The sequence below is a fragment of the Onychomys torridus genome, chromosome 8 (assembly GCF_903995425.1).
Source record: "Onychomys torridus chromosome 8, mOncTor1.1, whole genome shotgun sequence".
NCBI classification, from domain to species: domain Eukaryota; kingdom Metazoa; phylum Chordata; class Mammalia; order Rodentia; family Cricetidae; genus Onychomys; species Onychomys torridus.
Window position 1 is genome coordinate 21,489,205 of NC_050450.1, and position 24,056 is coordinate 21,513,260.

The following is a 24,056-nucleotide window of genomic DNA, read 5'->3' on the forward strand; positions in this document are numbered from 1 at the left end:
TGGCCTCGAACTCACAGAGATCCACTTGGCTCTGCTTCCCAAGTGCTGGGATTAAAGGCGTGCACCACCACCACCCGGCCTGGCCAGCGGCTTTTATGGAGAAGCATCATCTTGTACTTACTCCTAAAAGGGCACTAAGTGGTGCTGGAGATGTAGCATGATGCTAGAGTGCTTACTGTATGTGAACATGGCCCTGGGTTCCATCCCCAGCACTGTTAAAAAAAAAAGAAAGCACTGAGTGCCTGGGGCCCAGGTGAGCTGTGCTGGGCAGCAGCATACAGACCAAGGAGCCAACTCCTAGCCACCTTGGGATGCCCACTCCTCTTGATGGGGCGGGAAGTCCTGTGGGCCATGTTGCAGAGGCCGAGCTACCTTCTTGTAGGAAGGGAGTCTGCAGAAAATCCTGAGGCAGGGGGCAGGACAGAGGTCGTCAGATAACCACTGTAGGCCCCTAAGCCCTCATCTGAGTCAGAACTGAGTACTTCCACCATGATACCTCCCAGGGCCAGGAGGTCCTGCCTAAGCAGCTTTGTGGAGTGTGTGGTTATTCACAGAAAGAGAGGAATGGTCCCATGAGGCTCTGGACAAGCACAGCTGCCTATGAGCTGCGGCTAGCTAGCTGAGGCCACCAAATCCATGGTCTGTGATCTTGACTGGCACACAGAAGTAACTCCCATGCCATGTGTGTCCCATGTGCTTCTCATCAAATCTCCATGGCCACCCAGGGAGGCAAGTTCTGTTTTAATACTCCATGGACAGCGGAGAAAGCTGAGATGCAGGCAAGACCAGGGGCACAAAGCCGGCAGTGGCCAGTGAGGATGAACACAGCCCTTTTTGATGCTGAGACTGTGTTCCTCTAGAATGCCTCAATGAGGTGAGAGCCTTGTGAAGTGTCTGAAGCTGACACCAGCCAAAGGAAGGGGGTCTAAGGCCAGCCGCTTAGGCCCTGTTTGGGAAGCTTCAGGAAAGGGGACAGTGGGTGGCCTCATCCTTCCTGCGCCCAGACTGTGGCCCTCACCCTGTCCCCACTGTGGATTTCTAGCTGAGCTTGGGCACGTTCTCCTTGCCAGGGCTCAAAACTGCACAACAAGACCTTGAAGCGGACCCGCAAGTTTGTGGTGGACGGTGTGGAGGTGAGCATCACTACCTCCAAGATCATCAGTGAAGATGAGAAGAAAGATGAGGAGATGAGATTTCTCAGGCAAGTCCGGGAGGCACCAGTGTGGGAACAGGGGTGGGGTGGGGTGGTGGTGGTGGTGCCCTGAGAGGCTAGGCATGGACCTTTGGGTGGGTCGGCTGCCCGTCTGCAGTGTGAAGTGGGAGACTGGGGCAAAGGAGAGTGGTTTCACTTAAGACCCCTCGTCCTGCATTCATTTACCCACCCATCGCCCATCTGTCACCCTCTTTTGTCCATCTACTCACTCATCTATATGCCCAGTGACCCATCTGCCCAACTCTATCTGCATATCCATGTCTGCGCTCTGTCTGTCTACCTGATCCCTATCCACCCACCATCCATCCATCCACCCACCCATCCATCCATCCATCCATCCATCCATCCATCCATCCATCCATCCACCCACCCATCCATCCATCCATCCATCCATCCATCCATCCATCCATCCATCCATCCATCCACCCATCCATCCACCCATCTATCCATCCACCCATCTATCCATCTACCCATCCATCCATCCACCCATCCATCCATCCATCCATCCATCCATCCATCCACCCATCCATCCATCCATCTATCCATCCATCCATCCATCCATCCATCCACCCACCCACCCACCCATCCATCCATCCACCCACCCATCCATCCACCCATCCATCCATCCACCCATCCATCCATCCATCCATCCATCCATCTATCAGCCTACTCATCTATCCACTCATTCATCAGCTATCTGCCTACCCACCCATCTACAGAACCCCCAACTGTTGTATTTTTCCTTCCACTGATCTAATTGTTCATCCATTCATCCATCTCATCCATCTACCCTTGTATCCACCTGTTCACCCAGCTATCCATCTGTTCATCCACCTCCCTTTGTGGTTGTTTACCCATCTGTCAAGTCACCCATTTAATCCACTCACCCACCTATTCACTTACCATTTATCTACCCATACGTCCACCCAGTTATTGATTCTTGCATCATCTACCAAGTGGGACATAATGGAAATCCAGATACATGAATAATTTTCTTTTTGAGCTGATGATCGAACACAGGGCCTTGTGCTTGCTAGGCAAGCTCTCTACCACTGAGTTAAATCCTCATCCCACCCTCCCCATGTTGAATTTATATATATGGGTCCCAAACACAATACACAAGCTAATTCTTGATTGTGCTGCACACTGTGAAGGAAGGAAGGAATGATACAACTGTGCAGAGATCGCTCATAGAGACCTCATTATCACCACCCTGAGCTGAAAGATGAGGTGAATCCAGAGCTAGGAAGTCCTGAGAGAATCTGTGGTTGCTGAGGTCCTGGCGGGTGACCTTTTGATTTGTATCAGGATCTTAGAGAACAGGACTTCAGTATGGAATGCCAGGACAGAGGAGGGTGGGATTGGGGACTGTGATGGGGGCAGGATCCAGGCTGTGGAGGTCTGTGAGCTGTGAGGGAAAGGCACAGCAGAAGGGGGATGGCGCATGTGACGGGCCCTGATGTCCTGTCTGGACATTTTCTCTGGCTACTGTATAAGTGTTAGAAGGGTAAAATGGGCTTGGAGGTGGGGAGACTGTCCAGGACCATCAGACTCTGGCTTAGGCTGGGGCAGTGGCCAGGAGGTAAGAGGAGAGAGGGACAGAGAAGGAAAGCCTAAGGCAAAGCCACTTGCCTGAAAGAAGAGCCTCACACACTCCAGTTGTCTCCAAAAGCCCTCCCTCAGGTACCCTGTTCCTCATGTGCACATGAGGAGACCATGTTTCTTGATAGAAAGCTGCGCACAGTGGGTCTCTAGCTGACAAGGAGCAGAACAGAGATTCTGCCTGAGAATCCCTCCAGTTCCCACTGTGCACTGTAGTTTCCTGGGACTGCTGGCCAAGAGTGGATTGCTGGGTACTGAGGAGGCTCAGAGCACCCCAAGGGCAGGGCTTTGCAGGCATCATCATTGCTTTGAAGGAAGCTTCTAGCATTCCAGAATAGAAACAGTTTGGGAAGCCGAGCAGTGGTGGTGCACGCCTTTAATCCCAGCACTCTGGAGGCAGAGGCAGGTGGATCTCTGTGAGTTCAAGGCCAGCCTGGTCTCCAAAGTGAGTTCCAGGAAAGGTGCAAAGCTACACAGAGAAACCCTGTCTCGAAAAACAGATAGATAGATAGATAGATAGATAGATAGATAGATAGATACATACATACATACATACATACATACATACATACATACATTCATAGATAAACAAATGTAAAAAAAAATTAAAAAGGGGGCTGGAGAGAGGGCTCAGTGGTTAAGAGCACTGACTGCTCTTCCAGAGGACCCTGGTTCAGTTCCCAGCATCCATATGGCAGCTCACAGCGTCTGTAACTCCACTTCCAGCGAACCCGACACTCATGGCAAAATACAAATGCACATAAAAAAAATAGTTTGGAGTGTTCTAGGGATATTTCCTCCATCTTGGACCAGTGGGATGAAATTTAATTATAAATGACATTGTTACAAACATCCTCATCCAATCCAGAAGTGAAACTAGGGTGCCAAAGGTGTAAAGGTAGTGCCAGTATCTTTCAAAATGTTCTACTAATTTATATTAGTGGAATATGAAATCCCCTATATGCTTGTCTGTTTAATGAAATGTTTTTCTTTCATATTTGTATTTCATACCATATAGATAATTTTAAAGTTTCTTCTTATTTTTGTACTTGTTTGTTTTATGTCTTTTCATGTTATGTACCTATTTTGGGGTTGGCAGTTAGTTCCTTCCTCCTTAGTGGTTTGTAAATGCTCTTTATATATGAAGGATGCTCACCTTTTTGTCTGTCAGAATATCAAATGAAGCCTGAATCCTGATTGCGTCTCTGCTTGAGTCAGTGGGATTCTACTCCACAATCCATCCCTCCATGGCCCAGGCTGTGAACACTGTGGTCTCAGAGGCCCCCTTCTCATTAGGAAATGTTTGTGTCTGTTCATCTGCAGGCGCCAGGAACTCCGAGAGCTTCGGCTGCTGCAGAAAGAAGAACATCGGAACCAGACCCAGCTGAGCAGCAAGCACGAGCTGCAGCTGGAGCAAATGCACAAACGTTTTGAACAAGAAATCAACGTGAGTGAGAAGAGACAGGCCCAGGGGCTTCTGGCATTCATGTTTTCTTCAGGTGGAGATGTGGCAGAAGGGGGTGGTTAGGTCCCGGTGACCCTGGGTCACACAGGGACACCTCTAGAGGTGGAGTGGCATGCCACTGTCCTGCCAGGTGAGACAAGGAAACAACTCAGAGAGGTTAAATAACTTGCCCCGGGTCACACAGCAAAGGGTGACAGGGCTGGGGCCCAAGTCTGGGTCTAGGATAGGCTCTGAGGTATGAAGTGGCTCTGCGGGACGCCTCTGAGTCTGTGCATCTTCCAGGCCAAGAAGAAATTCTATGATGTGGAGCTAGAGAACCTGGAGCGGCAGCAGAAGCAGCAAGTAGAGAAGATGGAGCAGGACCATGGCGTGCGCCGTAAGGAGGAAGCCAAGAGGATCCGCCTGGAGCAGGATCGAGACTACGCCAAGTTCCAAGAGCAGCTCAAGCAGATGAAGAAGGAGGTGATAGAGTGTGATGGGGTGCTTGGGGGCCTGGGTCAGGGCCTCTGCTCTTTCTGCTGCTGTGATAAAACACCATGGCCAGAAGCAGTTTGGGAAGGAGAGGGTGTATTTCAGCTTACACTTCACTGCACAGTCCATCGTTGGGGAGGGCAGGGCAGGGACCTGGAGGCAGGAGCTGACACAGAGGCCATGGAGATGCTGCTTGCTGGCTTGTTCCTCATGACTTTCTCAGCCTGATTTCTTATAGAACCCAGGACCACCAGCCCAGGGCTGGCACCACCCACAATAGGCTGGGCCCTCCCCCATCAATCACTAAGTAAGGCTTGCCTAAAGCCCGAATTTATTTATTTATTTGTTTGTTTATTTGTTTGTTTGTTTGTTTTTTAAGCTAAGGACTGAACCCAGGGCCTTGTGCTTGTTAGGCAAGCACTCTACCACTGAGCTAATCCCAACCCCATAAAGCCTGATCTTAAGGAGGCATTTTCTCAATTGAAGCTCCCTTCTTCTCTCCAGTGACTCTAGCTTGTGCCAAGTTGATATAAAAATAGCCAGCACAGCCTCCCTTCCTAACAGGGGGGCTGCATGGCGCCAATTACCCCAAGTCCTTTGGGCAGCCACATTGGGACCCTAGTGCCCCAGCCACAGAGCCATGACACTAGTCCTTTCTCTGTCTTTTGGATGCCACTTTCCTGTGTTGGCTTTCCCCGCAGCTGGGTCCTTCCTCAGTGGCTTCTGTTAGTTCCTTTCACATGCTCTTATATGAAAGAGACAGTGACCTCGAAAACTGTTCTTCCCACAAGGGGAGGCGATGCAGGAGAGGCCCGGCACACTCCATCCCCTGTGCTCTGCTCTTTTCTGGTTGTCTTCTTGCCCTCAGTTGGAAGGGGGAGGTAAGGAGATGCATGGCCCTGAGTGACAGGACCCAGGTTCCCAGGCCCTTAGCCTGGCAGCATGTGCAGGTTTCCTACCACACAAGTTACACCAACGTTCCTGGTTTAGTTTGACTTTTTTTTTTCCCCTTGGTTGTTTTATTTGAAAGTTTTCATGAGAAGAAGAAGCTTGACCTCTGTGCCCTTTCAGCTTCTCGGCAGGACAATGCCATTTAGTAAGCTTGCATCCTTGGAACCATTCTTCCAAGCAGCAAAGCTTGATTGCTGTGGTCTGAGGATGGCCCTCTTTTCAGCAACTCATTGTAGGCTCCTGTTTACTCTCTCTTTCCAGAGCTCATTGGTGTTCCAGCACTAAGTTCAGTGAACCACATAGATGTTCCTCAGGACCCCCTCAGGGACTGACTCACTCAGGGACACCCACAGGTTCACTGCTGCTGCATCTGTACAACAGTGTAAACCCGCACACACCTTCCTGAGCGCCTTCAGTCACCTCTAGGTCATTCATAGTTTCCCATGCTGTGCCAGTGGTCGCTGTGCTGAACCAGGGAGCTGTGGTGAGGGGGAACATCAGTTCATTAGGTTTTACCCAAGGTTTTTCCTCAGTTTGCATGTTGATGAAATGTATAATGACATGTTTCTCAGAACATGTCCCCGTCATGTAGCAAGTTTATTAAGTGGTTCAAGAGTTCCCTAGCCCTGCACACCATATCCCTGGAAGGAACCCTGGGAACTTCTCAGTTAAAAACTAGATTGTTTTTCTGGTTGGAAAAAAATGGAACGCCAATACATCCAGTAACTTCAAGGACGTCACTGTCCTGGAATGCAGCTTATCTGTGTGGAACTCCGTCTCCTGCCCTTCCATGCCAGCCATTGCACAGCTCTACCAGAGAGCAGTGCTGGCATGTAAAGGTCCCATGAGTCCTTGGGTCTGCCTCTTTGAGGAGTGGCCCCTCAGGGCTCTGCCTTTTTTCCTCTGCTTCCTCCGTCCATCACCAGAGGTGAGAATGTCACATGTGTCTTCCACATCTTTAACAGAAAGCTCAGAGCCTGGGCTCTGTCTCTACTGCTGCTTCTGACCTTCTGTCCCCTAGACCAAATCAAATCCATTAGCTTGTAAAAGCACAGTTCTAAGTCTGCAGCCCTTAAGTTGTATGATAGCTCTCATGGTCACTGAGCTGGGATGGGACGCCACACCTGATACAGAGGCCAAGGTGCACAGATGAAGTATTCCTTTAGGAATTTTATGTAAACCTGTACATCTCAGCCATGAGTCTTCTGTCCCCAGCTCTCTGAGACATTGGCAGTGTCTACAAACATCTGGGGCATGTCACAGCTTGGGGATGGAGTGGAGCAGTCTGTTGATGTCACAGCCAGAGACACTGCTGACATCCTGTAAATGCATGGGACAGCCTCCTCTCTCTCAGGTTCCCAGACTGTGTCATGCTGCAGATGGGAAGTCCTTCTAAAGCAGAGAGGCCAGAAAACATGGGACCAGACTCAGCCTGCAAAACCCGAGACCATTTTATAAAAACCTGGGAATTGGAAGAGAGGGTGAAGCAGGCTAAGTTGTTGGGGTTTGGGATTCAGATGCTAAGTCACACTCCTCCAGATGCTCTGAATCCGATCTGTGTCCACAGCAATGCAGGAGTGGTCCAGTTGCTCCTTCTCCCCGACACTTGGTCTTGTCAGCTGTACTGTTTATGTTAGCCACCCTGATGGGTGTGGAGTGGCGTCTCCCTGTGACTAGGGACAGGAGTCTCTTCACTGCTTCTTTGGCACCTATGTCACTTTTGGTGACATGTCTGTCCAAAGCTCTCCTACTCCTTCGTTTAGCTGGGAGACTGGTTTCTTTTGACTGAAGTCAGACAGTTCTCTTTATGTTTGGACTGCAAGTACTTTGTGAGATACTGTTTGGCATGTCTGTATTCTCTGCCCATGGCTCGTCTTACAGTCCTCCTGGGCTTTTGTTGTTGTTGTTGTTTTTGGGTTTTTTTTTTTGGGGGGGGGACATCTATTCTTTTAGTGGCTTATCTAAGAAACCACGGAATCCTTCCCCAGTCCTATGGGATGCAGTCTTTTAGCAGTTTGCCATGTTTGGTTTCCTGTTTCCATGGGAGAGCATTTTGAGTTGAGTTTCTGTAAAGGATGAGGTATGAATGAGTTTGGCTAGGGACGTCTAGGATGAGGTGTGAATGGGTTTGGTTAAGGATGTCTGGAGGAGGTGTGAATGGGTTTACGTAGGGATGTCTGGAGAGGTGTGAATGGGTTTTGTTAGGGAGGTCTGGATGAGGTGGGAATAGGTTTGGCTAAGGATGTCTGGGTGAGGTGTGAATGGGTTTCGTTAGGGAGGTCTGGATGAAGTATGAATGGGTTTGGTTAGGGATGTCTGGATGAGGTGTGAATGGGTTTGGTTAGGGAGGTCTGGATGAGGTGTGAATGGGTTTGGTTAGGGATGTCTGGATGAGGTGTGAATGGGTTTGGTTAGGGATGTCTGGATGAGGTGTGAATGGGTTTGGTTAGGGAGGTCTGGAGGAGGTGTGAATGGGTTTGGTTAGGGAGGTCTGGAGGAGGTGTGAATGGGTTTGGTTAGGGAGGTCTGGAGGAGGTGTGAATGGGTTTGGTTAGGGAGGTCTGGAGGAGATGTGAATGGGTTTGGCTAGGGAGGCCTGCCCCAGCATTGTATGTTGGAAATGCTCATTTTCTTCTGCTAAATTGTCTTTGTGGAAAAGGAATCAAACATGTATAAGCGGATCTGGTGTGGTGCATTCTGGGTCTGCATGTCACGCAGGTTCTTCTGTCTGTCCTTCACCTCACCAGTGCTCCAGTGTCTAGGGACCCAAACTCCTAGTCAGCCTGACGTCAAGTGGCATGAGCCCTGTTGCTGGCAGTTCCACCCCTTTGCCTTGTCATACACATTGTCGCATCGCCTCGCTGAACCCTGTAAAGAAGCCGGGCAGGGCTCTGATCGGGTCAGTTTGGGTGAGTGGCCATCTGAGCAAGGCTGAGCCTTCTGCCACAGGCATTTTATACACGCGTGTTTTCTTGACTCTTCTTTGATAACTTTTGTTAGTGATTTTTCATTTTTAGTATACTAGTCCATCGTATGTTTTGTTAGAGTTACACATGCCATTTGGGGGGTACTTTCATAAGATACTTTATAATGATCAATTTAGGGGGCTGGGGAGATGACTCGGCAGTTGAGAGCAGTTGCTGCTCTTCTAGAAGACCCAGGCTCAGTTCCCAGCATGTACATGGTGACTCACAACTGTATGTAACTCCAGTTCTGGCGAGTCCCAGTTCCCTCTTCTGGCCTTTGTGGGCACCGGGCACATAAGTGGTACACAAATATACATGCAGGGAAAACACCCATACACATAAAGTAAAATAGAAATTAAAGTATCAATTCAGCTATTACTAGTGTATAGAGGCATATTGCTTTTGTGCAATGGTCCTGTATCTAGCCTTCTTATTCTAGTACTTTTTCTTTGGTAGAGCCCTTGAGGTTTTCTGTATAGACAGAAACCGTTTCATTTCTTCTTTTCAAATGATACGCCTCTTATTGCTCTATTGTGCTGGCTCAGGTTCCAGCAGGAAGTTGGCTAGAAATAGTAGAGTGGATGTCCTTCCTCCTTGTTCCCAGTCTCAAAAGGAACACAGTCAATATTTCCTCATTATGTCTGATGTTAGCACCAGAGCATTGATTTGATTCTGGTTTTGTTTTTTTTTTTGTTTGGTTTTTTTAAAGACAGGATCTTACAAAGTGACTCTGGCCAGCTTAGAACAGGTTATATAGACCAGACTGGCCTTAAACTCAGAGATCCCCCTGCCCCTGCCTCCTGAGTGCTGCACTAAAGACCTGCAGCCCCACCCGGCTTTGTTTTGTTTTTGTAGAAGCCTTCAGACCAAGTTAATGAACTCTCTTCTTAGTTTATGAATAGATTTTATCAGAAGGAATGTTGAATATTTTGATTTTTGTATCAATCAGTTGATATAATCATATGATTTTTTTCTTCTGTAGTTTGTTGACATGAATTGTTTGATTTTTACATGTTAAACTAGCTTTGCATTCTTTGTATAAAACCCATTTGGTTATACCCAGGTGCCGGTGGCACATACTTTTAATCCTGGTACTCAGGTGGTAGAAAAAGGTGGATCTCTTGTGAGCTTGAGGCCAGCATGGTCTACATTGCAAGTTCCAGGCCAGACAGAGTTACATGGTAAGACCCTGTCTGAAAAAAACTAAACAAGCCAGGCATGGTGGTGCAGGCCTTTAATCCCAGCACTTGGGAGGCAGAGGCAGGAGGATCTCTCTGAGTTCAAGGGCAGCCTGGTCTACAGAGTGAGTTCCAGGATAGCCAAGGCTACACAGATAAATCTTGTCTTGAAAAACCAAAACCCAACCAAACAAACAAACAAACAAAAAACCCAGAGGGCTGAAGCATCTGCCTGCTCTTTCAGTCCTAAGTTTACTGGCTCTTCTTTCAGTGGACCTAGATTCAATTCCCAGCACCCACATGGCAGCTCATAACCATTCATAGCTTCAGTCCCAAGGAATCCAACACCCTCTTCTGGCTAGGCATGTACAGACAACATGCAGACAAAACATCAATATACATAAAACAAATAGTAATTAAAAAAACAAAACAAACAAAAAACCCTCACTTGGTCATCGTCTATTATTCTTTTTTATAAAATACAAGACTCAATTTGCCAGTATTTTATGAAGGAATCTCGAATCTTTGTGAATAAGGGCCTTGGTCTTTGGTTTTCTTATGATGCCTGTGTGGCTTAAGCTAGCTACGCTTTCTTGAATAGCTTTGGTACTTTCTGTCTTTCCAGGTGTTTGTTTGTTGTCTACGGCTCTATTTGCTGTTGGTAATGCTCTCTTAGCATCTCTTTGGCCTGTAGGATCTCCACTGATGCTCTCCATTCCTGGCTTGGTAATGTCTCTCTTCTCGTTCCCTTTCTCATCTTCCTCTTCCTCCACTGTTCTCCCTCCCTCTCCACTGACCAGAACAGAAGGCGACTAATTCTACAGATTCTTCAAAGGGGTTGGTTGCTATTTGTTCCTTCTTTACATTTCGTTTTGTTCTTGGTTTTGTGACTTGGAAGTGTGGGCCCCAAGACCCACGTGTATACAGGGCAAACACGCCGCCTCTGCTCAGTCCTAATCTTCACTGCTGTTTTTCTGTTTTCATTGTTATTGATTTCTGCTTTTAGATTTGATTTAGACTTAAATTGCTTTTATTGTTATAAGATTACTTACTGTGGAAGCTTGGATAATTGATTGGAGACTATCTTCTTTTTCTGAGGATTAATGCTCAAATTTACCTCTATGTACTAACTTTATCTCAGAAACTTGGAGGGCTGTCTGTATTTTCATTTTTATTCAGTTCAAATTCTGTTTTGGTCTTTTTGAGACAGAGTTTCTCTGTATAACCCTGGCTGTCCTGGAACTGTTCTCTAAAACAGACTGGTCTCAAACTCCCAGAGATCCACTTGCCTCTGCCTCCTGAGTGCTGGGCTAAAAGGCGTGCGCCACCACAGCCTGACTCAGATTCTTTTCTGATGTACTCTGCAACTTCCTCTTTGTCCCATGTGCTACTTAAAATTTTGCTATGAAATTTTTTAAAGTTTAAGATTCTTTTTATGCTTTAGAACTGTTAGTAAATGTTCCATGCATGCTTGAAAAGGCTGTTATTCTGTGTGCTGGATGGAGTGTTTTGTAAATGTCAGGCTGACATTGATGTTGAGGCTGATAGTGTTGGATCCTGTGCCAGCCTAGAGCCCCGTAAAGCTGGAGGGAGTCCACCCCTTGTCCCTCAGGGACAGCAGCGTCTCAGCAGAGGGACATGCTCTCATAGAAGCAGAAACAGGCCTTAGAGATTGACAGCATATCTCTGGGATAGCTATTTCATGGGTCAAGCGTGACGGAAACTCATAGTGCATCCAGAGTCGGAGGGGCCCTGGTGTAAGGTGTTCTGCTGTCTGCTGCAGGTGAAGAACGAGCTTGAGAAACTGCCCCGGCAGCAGAGGAAAGAGAGCACGAGGCAGAAGATGGAAGAACTCTCGCAGAAGAAGCAGCTGCTTGTGAGTCCCAGCCTCGGTCACTCGGCCGCAGCCATGAAGCAGGGACCCCCTTACCTGCCCAGGCCTGCCGCTTGATCAGCCACCTCCTGTTCCGAATGCCTAAATCTAGCCCACCACTCACTGGCCATCCTCCCTGCTGACCCTTGTGCCCCGAGAGTGAGCCCTGTCGTCTCTGGCCGCCGCCGCCTCCTTAGTCCAGCCTCCTACTGCGAATTGTTTATATGTCACATCTCCTCTCAACCAAGATCAGTACCTGCCTACATGGTGTCCTCATCTCCCAGACCTGGCTCTGTTCTGATGTCCTGAGGAGGAACTTGTCTCTAGCCTGTTTGTAGGCCAGAACTTTTGCCATTCTTGACCCATCCTTTCCCTCCACATCACCTCCTGAAATGTGGTACACACACACACACACACACACACACACACACACACACACAGGACACATGCTCCCCACACATATAACACACTATATAAACACACAACACACGTGTCCCAACATATAACATACATACATACTTACTAAACACGCACTACAGATATACACCACACACACATATTTCCATCCATCCATGCATGCATCCATGCATCCATCCATCCATGCATGCATCTTTCTCCACTCTTTGGACCCGTGAATCTGCCAGTGTTGTTGCCAGATCCCCACCGTTGGTGCAGCTTTCCCAGCTTCCCAGCTATTCTCCCTGCTTCCTCTTGCTTTCCTGCACTTCTTTCTCTCAGACCAGTGGGTATTGTCAATATGAAATCCAAATCTGGCCTTGCCATCCTTTCTTCCCTCAGCTCTGGGCCTTAAAACCCTTCAGCACTCTCCGTGTGTCCATGAGCTGAGGCCCTCCTCACTGTGCCTTTGGCTGCCCTTCCTCCCGGCCCCCCTCAGCCCCTCCCAGCTCCCCCAGCCCCTCCCAATCTCCCCCAGCCTCTCCCCACCCCTCCCAGCTTGACCCCACCCCTCGGGGTTCAGCCTCTCACCCCTTGCTGGGATGCTCCTGTGTTCTTCACTGAGGGGTCTCTGCACACTCTGCCTCCTCAGCCCTGGGTGCAGGCAGTCGGAGCCCATGTTTACAGATGCTTGACATATGATCTGGTCAAGTGTCCATGGTACCTGGGGTAGGAGCTATTTGGTTTCCCATTTGCAGAAGAAATCACAGCTCAGAAAGGTGATGCTGCAGAGTTGAGGGCGGTGGGGTGAGGCCTCGTGCTTGAGCTGACTCCAGACTTCCCGGTCCTTTCAGTATCTCACAACCTGTCTCTCTAACCAGGCGAGGTTGCTTCTTAGTAGAAGAAATGGGGTTTGTGTTCAGTAGCATAGAAGGATGACCATACCTAATAATAATGTATATTTTCAACACAGCGAGAAGAGGGGCTTCAGTATTTTACACAAAGAAATGATAAATATCTGAGGTGTTAGGCATAGGAATTCCCCCCAACTCTTCAGTACACAGGCACACGTGTACTGGAACCGCACACTACACCCCTGCATCCCTACAATTACTAGGAGCAGGTAACTTTAAAACACAGGGCTAGTGGCTGGAGAGACGGTCCAGCCAGCGGTTTGGTTCCTAGCACACATGTGCAGCTCACAGCCACATATAACTCCAGTTCCAGGAGATCCAGGACCCTTCCTTAGGCACATGTTTGCATATATACATACATACATACATACACATACATGCCAGTCAGCACTCACATACATAAAATAAACCATTTAAACAAACAAAACCATGGCTGGTGAGAGAGGCAGACAGGCCCTTATCTTCAGAGAGAGGGAGGGAGGGAGAGAGAGAGAGACAGACAGACAGACACACACACACACACACACACACACACACACACACACACACACACACACACACACGAAGCCATCTCTGTAAAGCCTCATCCTCCCTCCCCGCAGGACCGAGACTTTGTAGCCAAGCAGAAGGAGGACCTGGAGCTGGCCATGAAGAAGCTCACCATAGAAAACAGGCGTGAGATCTGTGACAAGGAGCGAGAGTGTCTCAGCAAGAAGCAGGAGCTCCTCCGAGGTGGGGCTCCGGGTCACCCTGAATGGTGGAAGTAGAGGCAGCCCTCCCACGCCGCCCCCAGGAAGTGAGTCGAGGATAGTGGCTAGCTAGCACAGCACACGGAAGCGGCAGCAGCAGCAGCTTGGCTTGCATGGCCGCCACTTGCCCTGCTGTGTGCTAGTCGGGTTTCACACCTGACCCGGTGCCGTCCATCCTCACCTGTGAGACAGCTAGCTCCTGCTAGGATCCTATGAGTAGTGAGGAAACCGCACTGGGGAGAGTCCCTGTGCTTCTTGCTCTGTTGACGCTGCTGCAAGGGGATTCCACAGTCCAAACGGCTTAGAGGCAACAAAAAGGCGGTGAAAGGCCAAGGCCAAGGCTCCAGCACACTCAGTGCCGGCCAAGGACCTGCTTCCTCATAGGATTTCTCAGCCCAGTCGTCTCTGCCCAGGCTCTCCATCAGAACCCTTTCCATTTACCCAGTGGAAACGAAGGGGCGTTAATGTAGATTCTCCGTAATAACGTCTTCGAAGAACGTTCCCTCTTAGGGGTATGCTGGAGCCATTTGGTGGAGGAGGAAGCCCCCGGTCCCATCCCAGGTGCAGCTCACTCCCTGCCTGCTGACCTGCAGCAGCTCCTCCTATGTTCCCAGGCTGCTGGGGCTTGTCATCTCTCAGTCTTAGTTTCTAGGGCCCCACTCAGCCCAGCCAACGTGCTCTAATGAGCTAGTCCAGGTGCCCATTGCGCTGAGCCCGGGGTGGGGGGGGGGGGGGGAGTGGGGGGGGGGGGGGGGGGGGGTATCAGTCCCAGCCGGAGGCCTGGCGGAGGGGAGGGTGTGGGAGACCTGCTCAGTCTCCGGCCTTGTCCGCTCCTCACCACGTGGGTGGCGTGTCCTCCGCAGACCGTGAGGCGGCCCTGTGGGAGATGGAGGAGCACCAGTTGCAGGAGCGGCATCAGCTGGTGAAGCAGCAGCTTAAGGACCAGTACTTCCTGCAGCGGCATGAACTCTTGCGCAAGCATGAGAAGGTGAGGCCAGCGGGGCGGGGCCGATATGGGACAGCTTGATGGCGGGCCCCCCGGAGGGGCTGCTGCAGCCCAGGGAGGGCCGGAGACCTGGGTGCCCTGTTTAAGGGACAGGAATCAAAGGAAACTTGGAGGGCCACGGATGGTGCAGGTAGCTCCGTTGCTCACCCCAACACCTCCGGGCTTGGCTCTCTCGGTTCAAAGCCAGCCTGGCCTACTTGAAACTGCCCCACCCCCTAAGAAAAAAAATAAAAAGAAAGAAAAGAGAAAGAGGTGATACTTCTTGACTTGTTGGGGGTTTCTGTCCCTGACACCCATCCTAAATTGAAAATAACAATACAAATGCCCCCCAGCCAGCCGCCTGCCCTCCGGGCTCCTAGCTTTAGCCCAGCTCTGGGGCAGCCTAGTATAGGGTATTTCCCCTCAGGAGCGGGTGGCCAACCAGAGCTGTGGCTCGCTGCCACTGCCCAGTATCCAGAATATTGAACTAGATTTGTTTGCCCAGGAAAAGATCCAAATTCAAAGTATGGGCTCAGCCAAGTCACACTGTTTTCACGCCACTGCGAAGTCAGAAAGCTGTGAGTCAGATCGTTAGCAGTCGGAGACACTGTGATGTTAAAATACAGCAGGGCTGGTGAAGTGACTGAGAGAATGGGAGCCTGCCACCAAGCCTGATGACCTGAGTTCAGTTCCCAGAACCCTCATAGTGGAAAAGGAGAACTGATTCCCGGACTTGTCTTCTGTGTGCCATGCTCGTGCTTAACCCCACCCCCCCCCCCCAATAAAATAGGTAAATGTGAGAAGAAAGAGTTTCAAAGAACAGATACTGTTTTTTTTGTGGACTAATAGCTGTGCTGTCCTGATGCCCTGGGCTCCTGGGTTGGGGTGGCCTTCGGCTCCCGGGCACCCTCTGTGCCTGGAGCTCCCCTGACCTCTGCCCGGTGTCCCTCCAGGAACGGGAACAGATGCAGCGCTACAACCAGCGCATGATGGAGCAGCTGAAGGTTAGACAGCAGCAGGAGAAGGCGCGGCTCCCCAAGATCCAGAGGAGCGACGGCAAGACACGCATGGCCATGTACAAGAAGAGCCTGCACATCAATGGGGCAGGCAGTGCCTCCGAGCAGCGCGAGAAGATCAAGCAGGTGGGGACTGCGCCTGCTAGGCTATGGGGAGTGGTCTTGGAGGAGCTTGGTAAGGCCTGGACCCCTGATGGCAGCATGGGGGGATGTCAAATACCAGATACGGCACAGGGTCCTGGGAGGGGATGTGTCAGTCAGTCATGGCCTGGACGCTTCGACAGCCCAGGAGAATCCTCCCCTAGGGGACAGGCAGATCCTTGTTTGATAGTTTCTCATGCTCTGCTCCCTTTCATGATCCCACGCTTTGATGTGCACGTTCTCTGTTCTCACCTACCAAGACCCGCCTTTCATGTCTCCTGTGTGACATAGGCCCGTGATTTCTGTGCGTACTGTCCTAGCACATGTCACCTCACCTTGTCAGGCCCCTACCTGGGTGGGGACAGAGGCTGGGTCTCCACCCAGGACCAGGGTTTCAACAGTGAGAGCATAACCTGAGCTGGGCTGGGCTCTGGGCATTGCTGCTCAGTTCCTGGGATGGGCGTTGCCACCGACGCTGGCTCAGGCTGGGTGGGCAGAGTCCCCCTTCCCCAGCCACCCAGGCGAGCACCCACAGTAGCATCCTCTCTCGGCAGTTCTCCCAGCAGGAGGAGAAGAGGCAGAAGGCAGAGAGGCTGCAGCAGCAGCAGAAACACGAGAACCAGATGCGAGACATGGTGGCCCAGTGCGAGAGCAACACGAACGAGCTGCAGCAGCTGCAGGTACTCAGCCGCCCTGCGCTTCCGCTCCCCCCGAGGCTGGCCGGCAGTGCTCAGAGGCCAAGGGCTCCACAGCAGGGCAACACGGAAGCCCAGGGAGCCGATTCCAGCCTGCCAAGCTGCTCTCAGGCTACGTTACCCTGGATAGATCTCACGACTCTCCTAGACATACTTCTACTAAAAGCTGTAGGGTGGAGGTGACTCGGCAGGATTGGTGTGTGGGTTTGTGAACGAGCTGAAAGGGCCTTGCACTCCGGGGCCTGAGCTGCCACGCGGCACGGTTTCTTTGCTTCTGTGGGAATCCTGGCTTGGGGTGTCCCTGCCCCTAGTTTGGCCCCATGCATCAGGAGATGTTTGTCCATCAGAACCCGACAGATAGCACCGGTCTGGACTTCTGCAGCGGTGCTCTTGAAGGCCCAGTTCCAGGAACTGGTACTTGGCGCCCCCTTGTGGTGGAGTGAGGCATTGTCGTACTTAACAAATGAAGCCCGACTCCAACCTCTGGACTTCAGGAAGTTGCTCAGGCCATTGGGCCCTTGTGGACATGTGTGGAGAGGCAGGGAGGCTCCGGAGAAATGGCCAGCCTCCGAGGCTGCCAGGCAGGGACTCTTCCACGTGGGCGTTAGTCAAGCACTTGCATTCCTCTCTCATGGCATTATGTGAATATTGACTGAGAGACCCACATAAATTGACACACCACACACAGTTGTTCACAGGAACACAGGGCTGCTCCCAGTATTCCTGACTAGACCAGTTTGTAAACTCCCAGAAGCTTTCAGCTTGAGGCCCAAAATAAAGCCCTTCCAAAGGTCACTCCTTTCCCAGTGTGAAGGGTTAGGATAAAGGCCTTATCCTTCCTTAGATGGTCCTGTAACAGAACTGAGTCCCTGCAGGGAGTCAGCAGGGACCTCACGCCTGTCTACCAGATAGACTTCAGGTAAAATTGATAAAACAGTTGACTTACCTCAGAACACGCTATGGAGATGGGGAGAGCCTCAGCCTTGTTCCTTGCCAGTGATCTCTCCTGAGGAAATGACACAAGGCAAGAGATATTAGTTACACATGTCATCTGTTATGTAACTAGACACAATGCACAGTTATACTGTAGCTGGATGCAGTAGTACACACCTATAGTCCTACTACTTGAAAAGTGTCAGCAAGAGGATGGCTTCGGACCAGGAGTTGCGGGCTGTAGTTTATTCATTCACTTACTATATGTTTGTATATATGTATGCATTTGGGCAAGTGCATGCCTTGGCACACCTGTGTGGTGTGGAGGACCACTTTTGGGAGCCAGTTCTGTCGTCCTCCGGGTTCTGGGGATCGAACTCAGATTGTCAGGTTTACAGTGCTTAGCCCACTGAGCCATATCACTAGCCCAAAACTTTAAAAACAACAACAACAAGAACCCAGACAACGTAGACAATGTCAGTGGTCCGCAGAAGGGGAGACAGGATGTCTCAGTGACCAAAGTGCTTGCTGCACAGGCCCAGCAGTCTTAGTGTGGTCCCCAGAACCCATGCAAGGATGGAAAATGAGAACTGACTCCACAGTTGTTCTTTGGCTCCACGGGTACACCATGGCATTCATGCCCACTCATACACGCTTCACACACACATACACAATCTTAAAAAACACACACAGAAGAAAGTTGCAAAATGGCTGTAAATTTACCCACTCAGAACTATTACCATTAGTGTTCTGGAATAGCCCTCTAGGCATTGCTGGGTGCAAGTATATTACTTCATGCAGAGTTGTGGATAATGGCAAAGGCATAAGCCCATGGTGGCCACAGTGCCTTCGAGGGTGCGGGGTCTGGTTCCCCAGGCTTCCGCTTCCTCACTTTCACTTCTTTCCTGCCTGTTCCAGAACGAAAAGTGTCATCTGTTGGTAGAGCACGAAACCCAGAAGCTGAAGGCCCTGGATGAGAGCCATAACCAGAGCTTGAAGGAGTGGCGGGACAAGTTGCGGCCACGCAAGAAGGTACCACATTAGGCTGGTGGGTGCCATGCCACAGGGACCTGCCTAGGACAGCTGAAGCCTCCCTCCTTCTGGACCCTTGCCTCGTGGCATCCCTAAAATTGGTCTGTCCCTGAGAGACAGAACCCATCTGCTTGTGCTGAACCCTGGCAGCTCTCTGCATCCTGGGATAACAGCCTCCTCCTGCACTGGTCCCTCTGCACCTGAGGCAGAGGACTTCTGCCCTGTGGAAGCAGAAGGCCTACCACAAGCAGCAGGCAGTTATGCTGCCAGGCTGGGAGCCCTGTTTGTGAGGAGTTTCTTTCAGGAAGTCACTCTGAGGTCAAAGGCCAGGACCCGCTGGTTTGCTTTCCGAATTGGTTTCCTAATGTGTCAGCCAGTGTGCTTGGGCTAGTGTGGAGCTCGGGGACAGAGTGTGCAATGCTCTGGGTTCCGTCCCCAGCACCAAAGCAAGCAAACAGCCGTATACTTAGCAGCTTAAGCCACATTCTCTGTCATACTCTATAGTAATAGGGTTGGAAAGTTGGGGGTCTCTCCAGGGCATCTCCAGGGTCTCACGCGGCTGGAGTCAGGCTGACCTGGGCCCTTAGCTGTGGGGAAGAAACCCTTCCTAGGTCAATGAAGTTTTGACAGGATCCTCACTGCACATGCAGTGTGATCAGTTGCCTCACGCTCCTGTCATCAGGCCTTCCCGGGATGGGCTGTACCCTCAAACTGTGGACCAAAACAGACGCTTCCTTTCATTGCCTTTGACAGGCATTTTGTTGCAGTTAGGCACTGCAGGCCTCAGTGAGGTCATGGTGGAGATAAGATGGTAGGGCCATTTAAGAGTCCTTAGCTCACAGCACATGTCAAAGGCATAGTGTTCTTAGACTTTGAGGAGAGAGCTGCCCCTGTTACCCTTGACCTTGTGCCCCTCATGGCCTGATGTCCTGAGGAGTTTGTAACCACTGAGTACCTGGACTGGAGGCAGGCTGTGACCTGTTGGGACTTCTGACACTAAACCCACAGGTAACCAGTGTTCCTGCTGGCTCTGCATCAGGAAGTGGATTTGCATCTGCCTGACAAGCTCTAGGCATCTGTTTCCCAGGGCACATTGTGAAAACCGAGCAGTCATCTCCCCCAGCAGCGGCACGTGACTTTAGATGGTGTCGTGGGCTTCTGGAAGCACCAACCACATGTGCTTGGTGGGCTGGCCCTGCACTCTGCCTGTGGGACCGCTTCGGGGCAGGAGTCTGTCACAGATGCCTGAGTGGCTGCTGGTACGGTGGCCCAGAGGTGATGGTCCTCTGTGCCCTTGCATTATGTTCAGCAGCCCTGAGCACCGTCCTCTCCTTATATCATGTCCTGTGGAGTATTTTTAGAAGAATTCAGATGACTTCCTTTTAAGTGAGCGCAGGCTTCCTGATTTGGTGGGGTCACTGTGAGGACAGAGTGAGGCCCTCCCTCCTCGACTTGCCTTTTTAGACTGTAAAATGCAGCCATGTCATCTGCATTTTCAAGTGTGGTCGGCAGGCTGCTGCCTGTGGGCTAAGTCTGCCCAACTACCTGTTTGTAAATAAGGGTGATTAGAGAGTCACTCACTCATTCGCCTTCTGCAGGGGTGGCTTTGCATTGCCTCAGAAACTCTGGTCTGCGAAGCATAGCATCTCCCATATAGGACAGGGACACCGGCCCCATGAAATCTCACCAATGTCACCTAAATGAGGCCCTGCACAGTGGCAACACTGATCAACAGTCCAACATGGGTGCGGAAATCCCTCATGGCCCCACTCTCGGTGAAGAGTTAGAGGGAATTAAATGGCTGCGGAGAGAAGAACCGGTCTTCCCCGAGAAGTTAGCTGACCCCGAGCAGCCATCTCTAACACGTATACATATGAGCCACGGTCAATGGACTCAGCCGGCTCTGTTCATCTACACACCTGCATATATTTAGCAACAGTAACAAAGAAGAAGAGGTCATGGATTTGAGAGCAAGAGGGGGACATGTGGGAGAGATGGAAGAAGTGAGGTAAACAGTACTCATGTATGACACTCTCAAAAAGTTCAGTTGAAATGTTTACCATCTGGCACACAGCAGGAGACAGGCTGCTGCCTGTGGCCTTTGAAGGCTTCGCCGAAGAATGCTTATAGTGAGTAGAAGGCAGGCAGGGCTTGAGTTGCAGGTTCGGTCCCTCAGCGCTTCAGCAGATGCGTGGTTTGGGGTTTCAGATCCTTCTCCTAGTTTGGAATATTTGCATATGTATAATGAGATGTCTGGGGACAAGACCACAGTGGTTACTTCTCTTGTCTTGTGGTAGGTAGAACACCAGACAGGTTTATTTTGGCTACACTGGACTTTAAGGCACTGGTTACATTGGAAGCAGATGGCAGGAAGCAAGGCTGAACTATATCCCTCCAGTCCCCCCCACCCGTGGCCCTTGCTTCGACGGCCATTTCTCCCACCCCACCGTGGGGGCTGAGTATTCAGACACACGGGCCTCTGCTGACATTTCACACTCACCCCATAGCAAGACCCAAGTCTAGGTAAACTCAGCTGTGTCTCCCAAGTCCTTGTACACAGCCAGAAGGTATTTTTGGCATCCCTACCCTTTTGATCACCACCCATCCTGTGAGGTCAGAAGTGGGATTTTTTTCACTGTGGCATCAAACTAGAACTTCAAAGTTTTCAGATTTTTAGAACATGTTGGACTTTTGGAGTGGGGATGCTCATCTATTCTTAGCTTTAGGTGATGTGCTAAACCATCCTGTGCCTACACAGCGGTAGGACTGTTCGTGATCCCCCGACCAGGGATCACACACTGCTCCCCCGCCATGTGGTTTTCAAATGCATTACATAACATTGAGCCAATGTAGTCATTTTTCAGTTTTTTTTTTTTTAATTGCCAGCCTTTACGTGAAGATTTCATAAATACAGTTTCTCTTCCGACAGGTTGTCTGGTCTGTGTTCTTCACTGCCTCTCTCTCTTTCTGAGCTGGTGCTTGAGTTGAGCACCTTTGGGAAGTCTTTTCTGGTAGAATCTGGTCTATCTGGAGAAATGAGCATGTGCCCAAAGGAAGCACCTGTCCTGCCTCCCATGGACTGAGGAGCTTACCCCCCACATATCTCTAGGATCAGACCCTCAGAGGGGCCTATCTTCCCAGCGGGCAGTGTCCTGATAAGGAGTGTGGCGTCAGTCTACCCTCTCTGTCTCTCTTGCTGTTAGATCCTCTCCCCTGATTTCCCTTTATTCATTTGGCTCTTTTCCACCCAGGAGAGCCCAGTCTGTGCCCCTGACCCCTTCTTCCTCTTCCTCCTCCTCCTCCTCCTCCTCCTCCTCCTCCTCCTCCTCCTCCTCCTCCTCCTCCTCTTCTTCTTCTTCTTCTTCTTCTTCTTTTGGTTTTTGGTTTTTCACTACAGGGTTTCTTTGTGTAACAGTCCTGGCTGTTCTGAAACTCACTCTGTAGACCAGGCTGGCCTCGAATTCACAGAGATTCTCCTGCCTTTGCTTCCCAAGTGCTGGGATTAAAGGTGTGTGCCACCACTGCCAGGCTCCCTGACTGCTTGTTAACAAGTGTTTCCTCAGGATTTACACTGGTCTGTTCACACTGAGCAGTTCACAGGGCACCTGGCAAGGGGTGAGGGTGATTACCTCAGGGAGAGGAAGGATGGACCTTCCACCCATTCCCTGGAGCTTGGATGGGAGCTGTCCAGAGAAGGCCATGCTGTTCTATGATTGGAATGATTGGCATCCTTGGCATCCCACTGAGTACCATCTGCTCTCTCTTCCCCAGGCCCTGGAAGAGGATTTGAACCAGAAGAAGCGGGAGCAGGAAATGTTCTTCAAATTAAGCGAGGAGGCAGAGCCCAGACCCACCACACCCAACAGAGCCAGCAAGTTCTTCCCCTATAGCTCTGGGGATGCTTCCTAACAGCCCATCCCTGGGCTGTGGTGGGCAATGTGGCAGCATGGCCTCAGGGGGCCTCCAAGGGTCTATGAACAAGTGTCTCAGGACCTCTTCCTCTGTGCCAGCTCGAACCAGCCCCTCAGCCTGCAGTGCCCTGGTTGTCCAGAGCCACCCTGGTGTGCCCTGGTTGTCCACAGAACAGCCCCAGTGCTTCTGATGGATGACTTCAACAGGACTCAGTTTCCCATCACCTGGAAGTGATTTGGGCTGTTGGGGTCAGGGGGCATGATGGGTGTACCCCCTCCTGTTTGCCAAAACACCAGCTCTACTGTGTGTGGGCACAAATGCTACCAATGATGTGACTGGGAACTCATCCTTATTGAAATCCTTGTGGGGTTTTTTCAGCAGTTCCCCACAGTGTCGGAAAACATCCCTGACAGCCATTCGGTTTTCAGCAGTCAGCTCTCAGGGGTCTCCTCCTGCCCTGCTTACCCCAGCTTACTCTGTGCTTGATGACTGTGTACATGGGGGGAGGGAGGCCAGAAATGTTCATCCTGCTGGTTCCTGGCATTTTATCCCATCTCATTTCTGTCTCCCTGTGCACACACATATCCTCCCTCCCTCCCCCCCCCCCCTCTCTCTCACACACACACACACACACACACACACACACACACACACACACACACGACTTCCCCTCCTGACACCACCCCGGCTGCCTCTGACCTGGCCTTCTATGGAACCTGCTTGCTGCCTCCTGAGCCTGATCCTGGGCCACTGAGCACGTCAGGTGGAGCAGCTGGTGGGGACATGCTGAGTGCTGGCACCAGGACCCAGAGAAGGCACAAGCTGTACTGCCAGCCTGCAACTCATTTGGCTGCACACAGGATCCTGTGTTCAGGGGTAAACTCCCCTCCACAGCCAACTTCTGCTGCTTAGCACATTCCAATCTCACCCTTGCCCACTTGTCTGTGGGTACCTTGGGAAGGCTCTTGTCCTTTGCCCTAATCCTGTTCTGGAGACCTACTGTACATTTCAACTAAACCTGGCGGTCCCTTGGATTTCACTCTTCCCCCGGAAATGCTTCCTGCCTGCAGGAACCTGCAGAAGAATCGATGCTGAGCCTCCATGGTTCTGGGCCTTTGGGTTGCTCAGGTGGCCTCCTGAGATGTTAAGCCCCACAGGCCACCATGTGTCATGACAGGAAAGAGGCTCTTCCACCCAGCCTGCGTCCACTGATAAAGCAAACCTTTCTTGACTCTGATGCCTTAAGTGCTCCGTTACAGAACACGTTAATGGCGGGCTGCCTCAGGAAGATGCCGGTTCCCAATGATGTTGCTGCAGCCGCCGCTGCTGCTGCTGCTGCTGCTGCTGCTGAAGACTCAGACATTTGAGTCTGGTCAGTGGCTGAGACCTCAGCAGGATGTCTTCATCAGCTGCCCAATGCTGAGGCAATTCCCTGGAAAGTTTCCCCAGATGATAACCGGGTGCTATGGAGGGATTGGGCTAGAAAAATAGGCAGGCAAGTCTCAGGGCTCCCAGATATCGTATGCAGTGAAGAAGCTCACGGAGTCCAGGAGGGTGATCGTTC

General features: G+C 50.9%; 1 protein-coding gene across 1 annotated transcript in view; it reads left to right on the top strand.

The window, feature by feature from the left end:
- Positions 1-23,108, top strand: part of Stk10 (serine/threonine kinase 10) — a 94,904-nt gene extending 71,796 nt beyond the window's left edge. Inside the window, exons 10-19 of the mRNA XM_036197327.1 lie at positions 1,071-1,201; positions 4,139-4,262; positions 4,563-4,742; positions 11,630-11,722; positions 13,632-13,761; positions 14,642-14,766; positions 15,717-15,905; positions 16,475-16,600; positions 18,467-18,580; positions 22,352-23,108. Coding sequence (XP_036053220.1) covers positions 1,071-1,201; positions 4,139-4,262; positions 4,563-4,742; positions 11,630-11,722; positions 13,632-13,761; positions 14,642-14,766; positions 15,717-15,905; positions 16,475-16,600; positions 18,467-18,580; positions 22,352-22,489 — 1,350 coding nt within the window. The 3' untranslated portion in view covers positions 22,490-23,108. The remainder of the gene's footprint in view (positions 1-1,070; positions 1,202-4,138; positions 4,263-4,562; positions 4,743-11,629; positions 11,723-13,631; positions 13,762-14,641; positions 14,767-15,716; positions 15,906-16,474; positions 16,601-18,466; positions 18,581-22,351) is intronic.
- Positions 23,109-24,056: the final 948 nt, after the last annotated feature.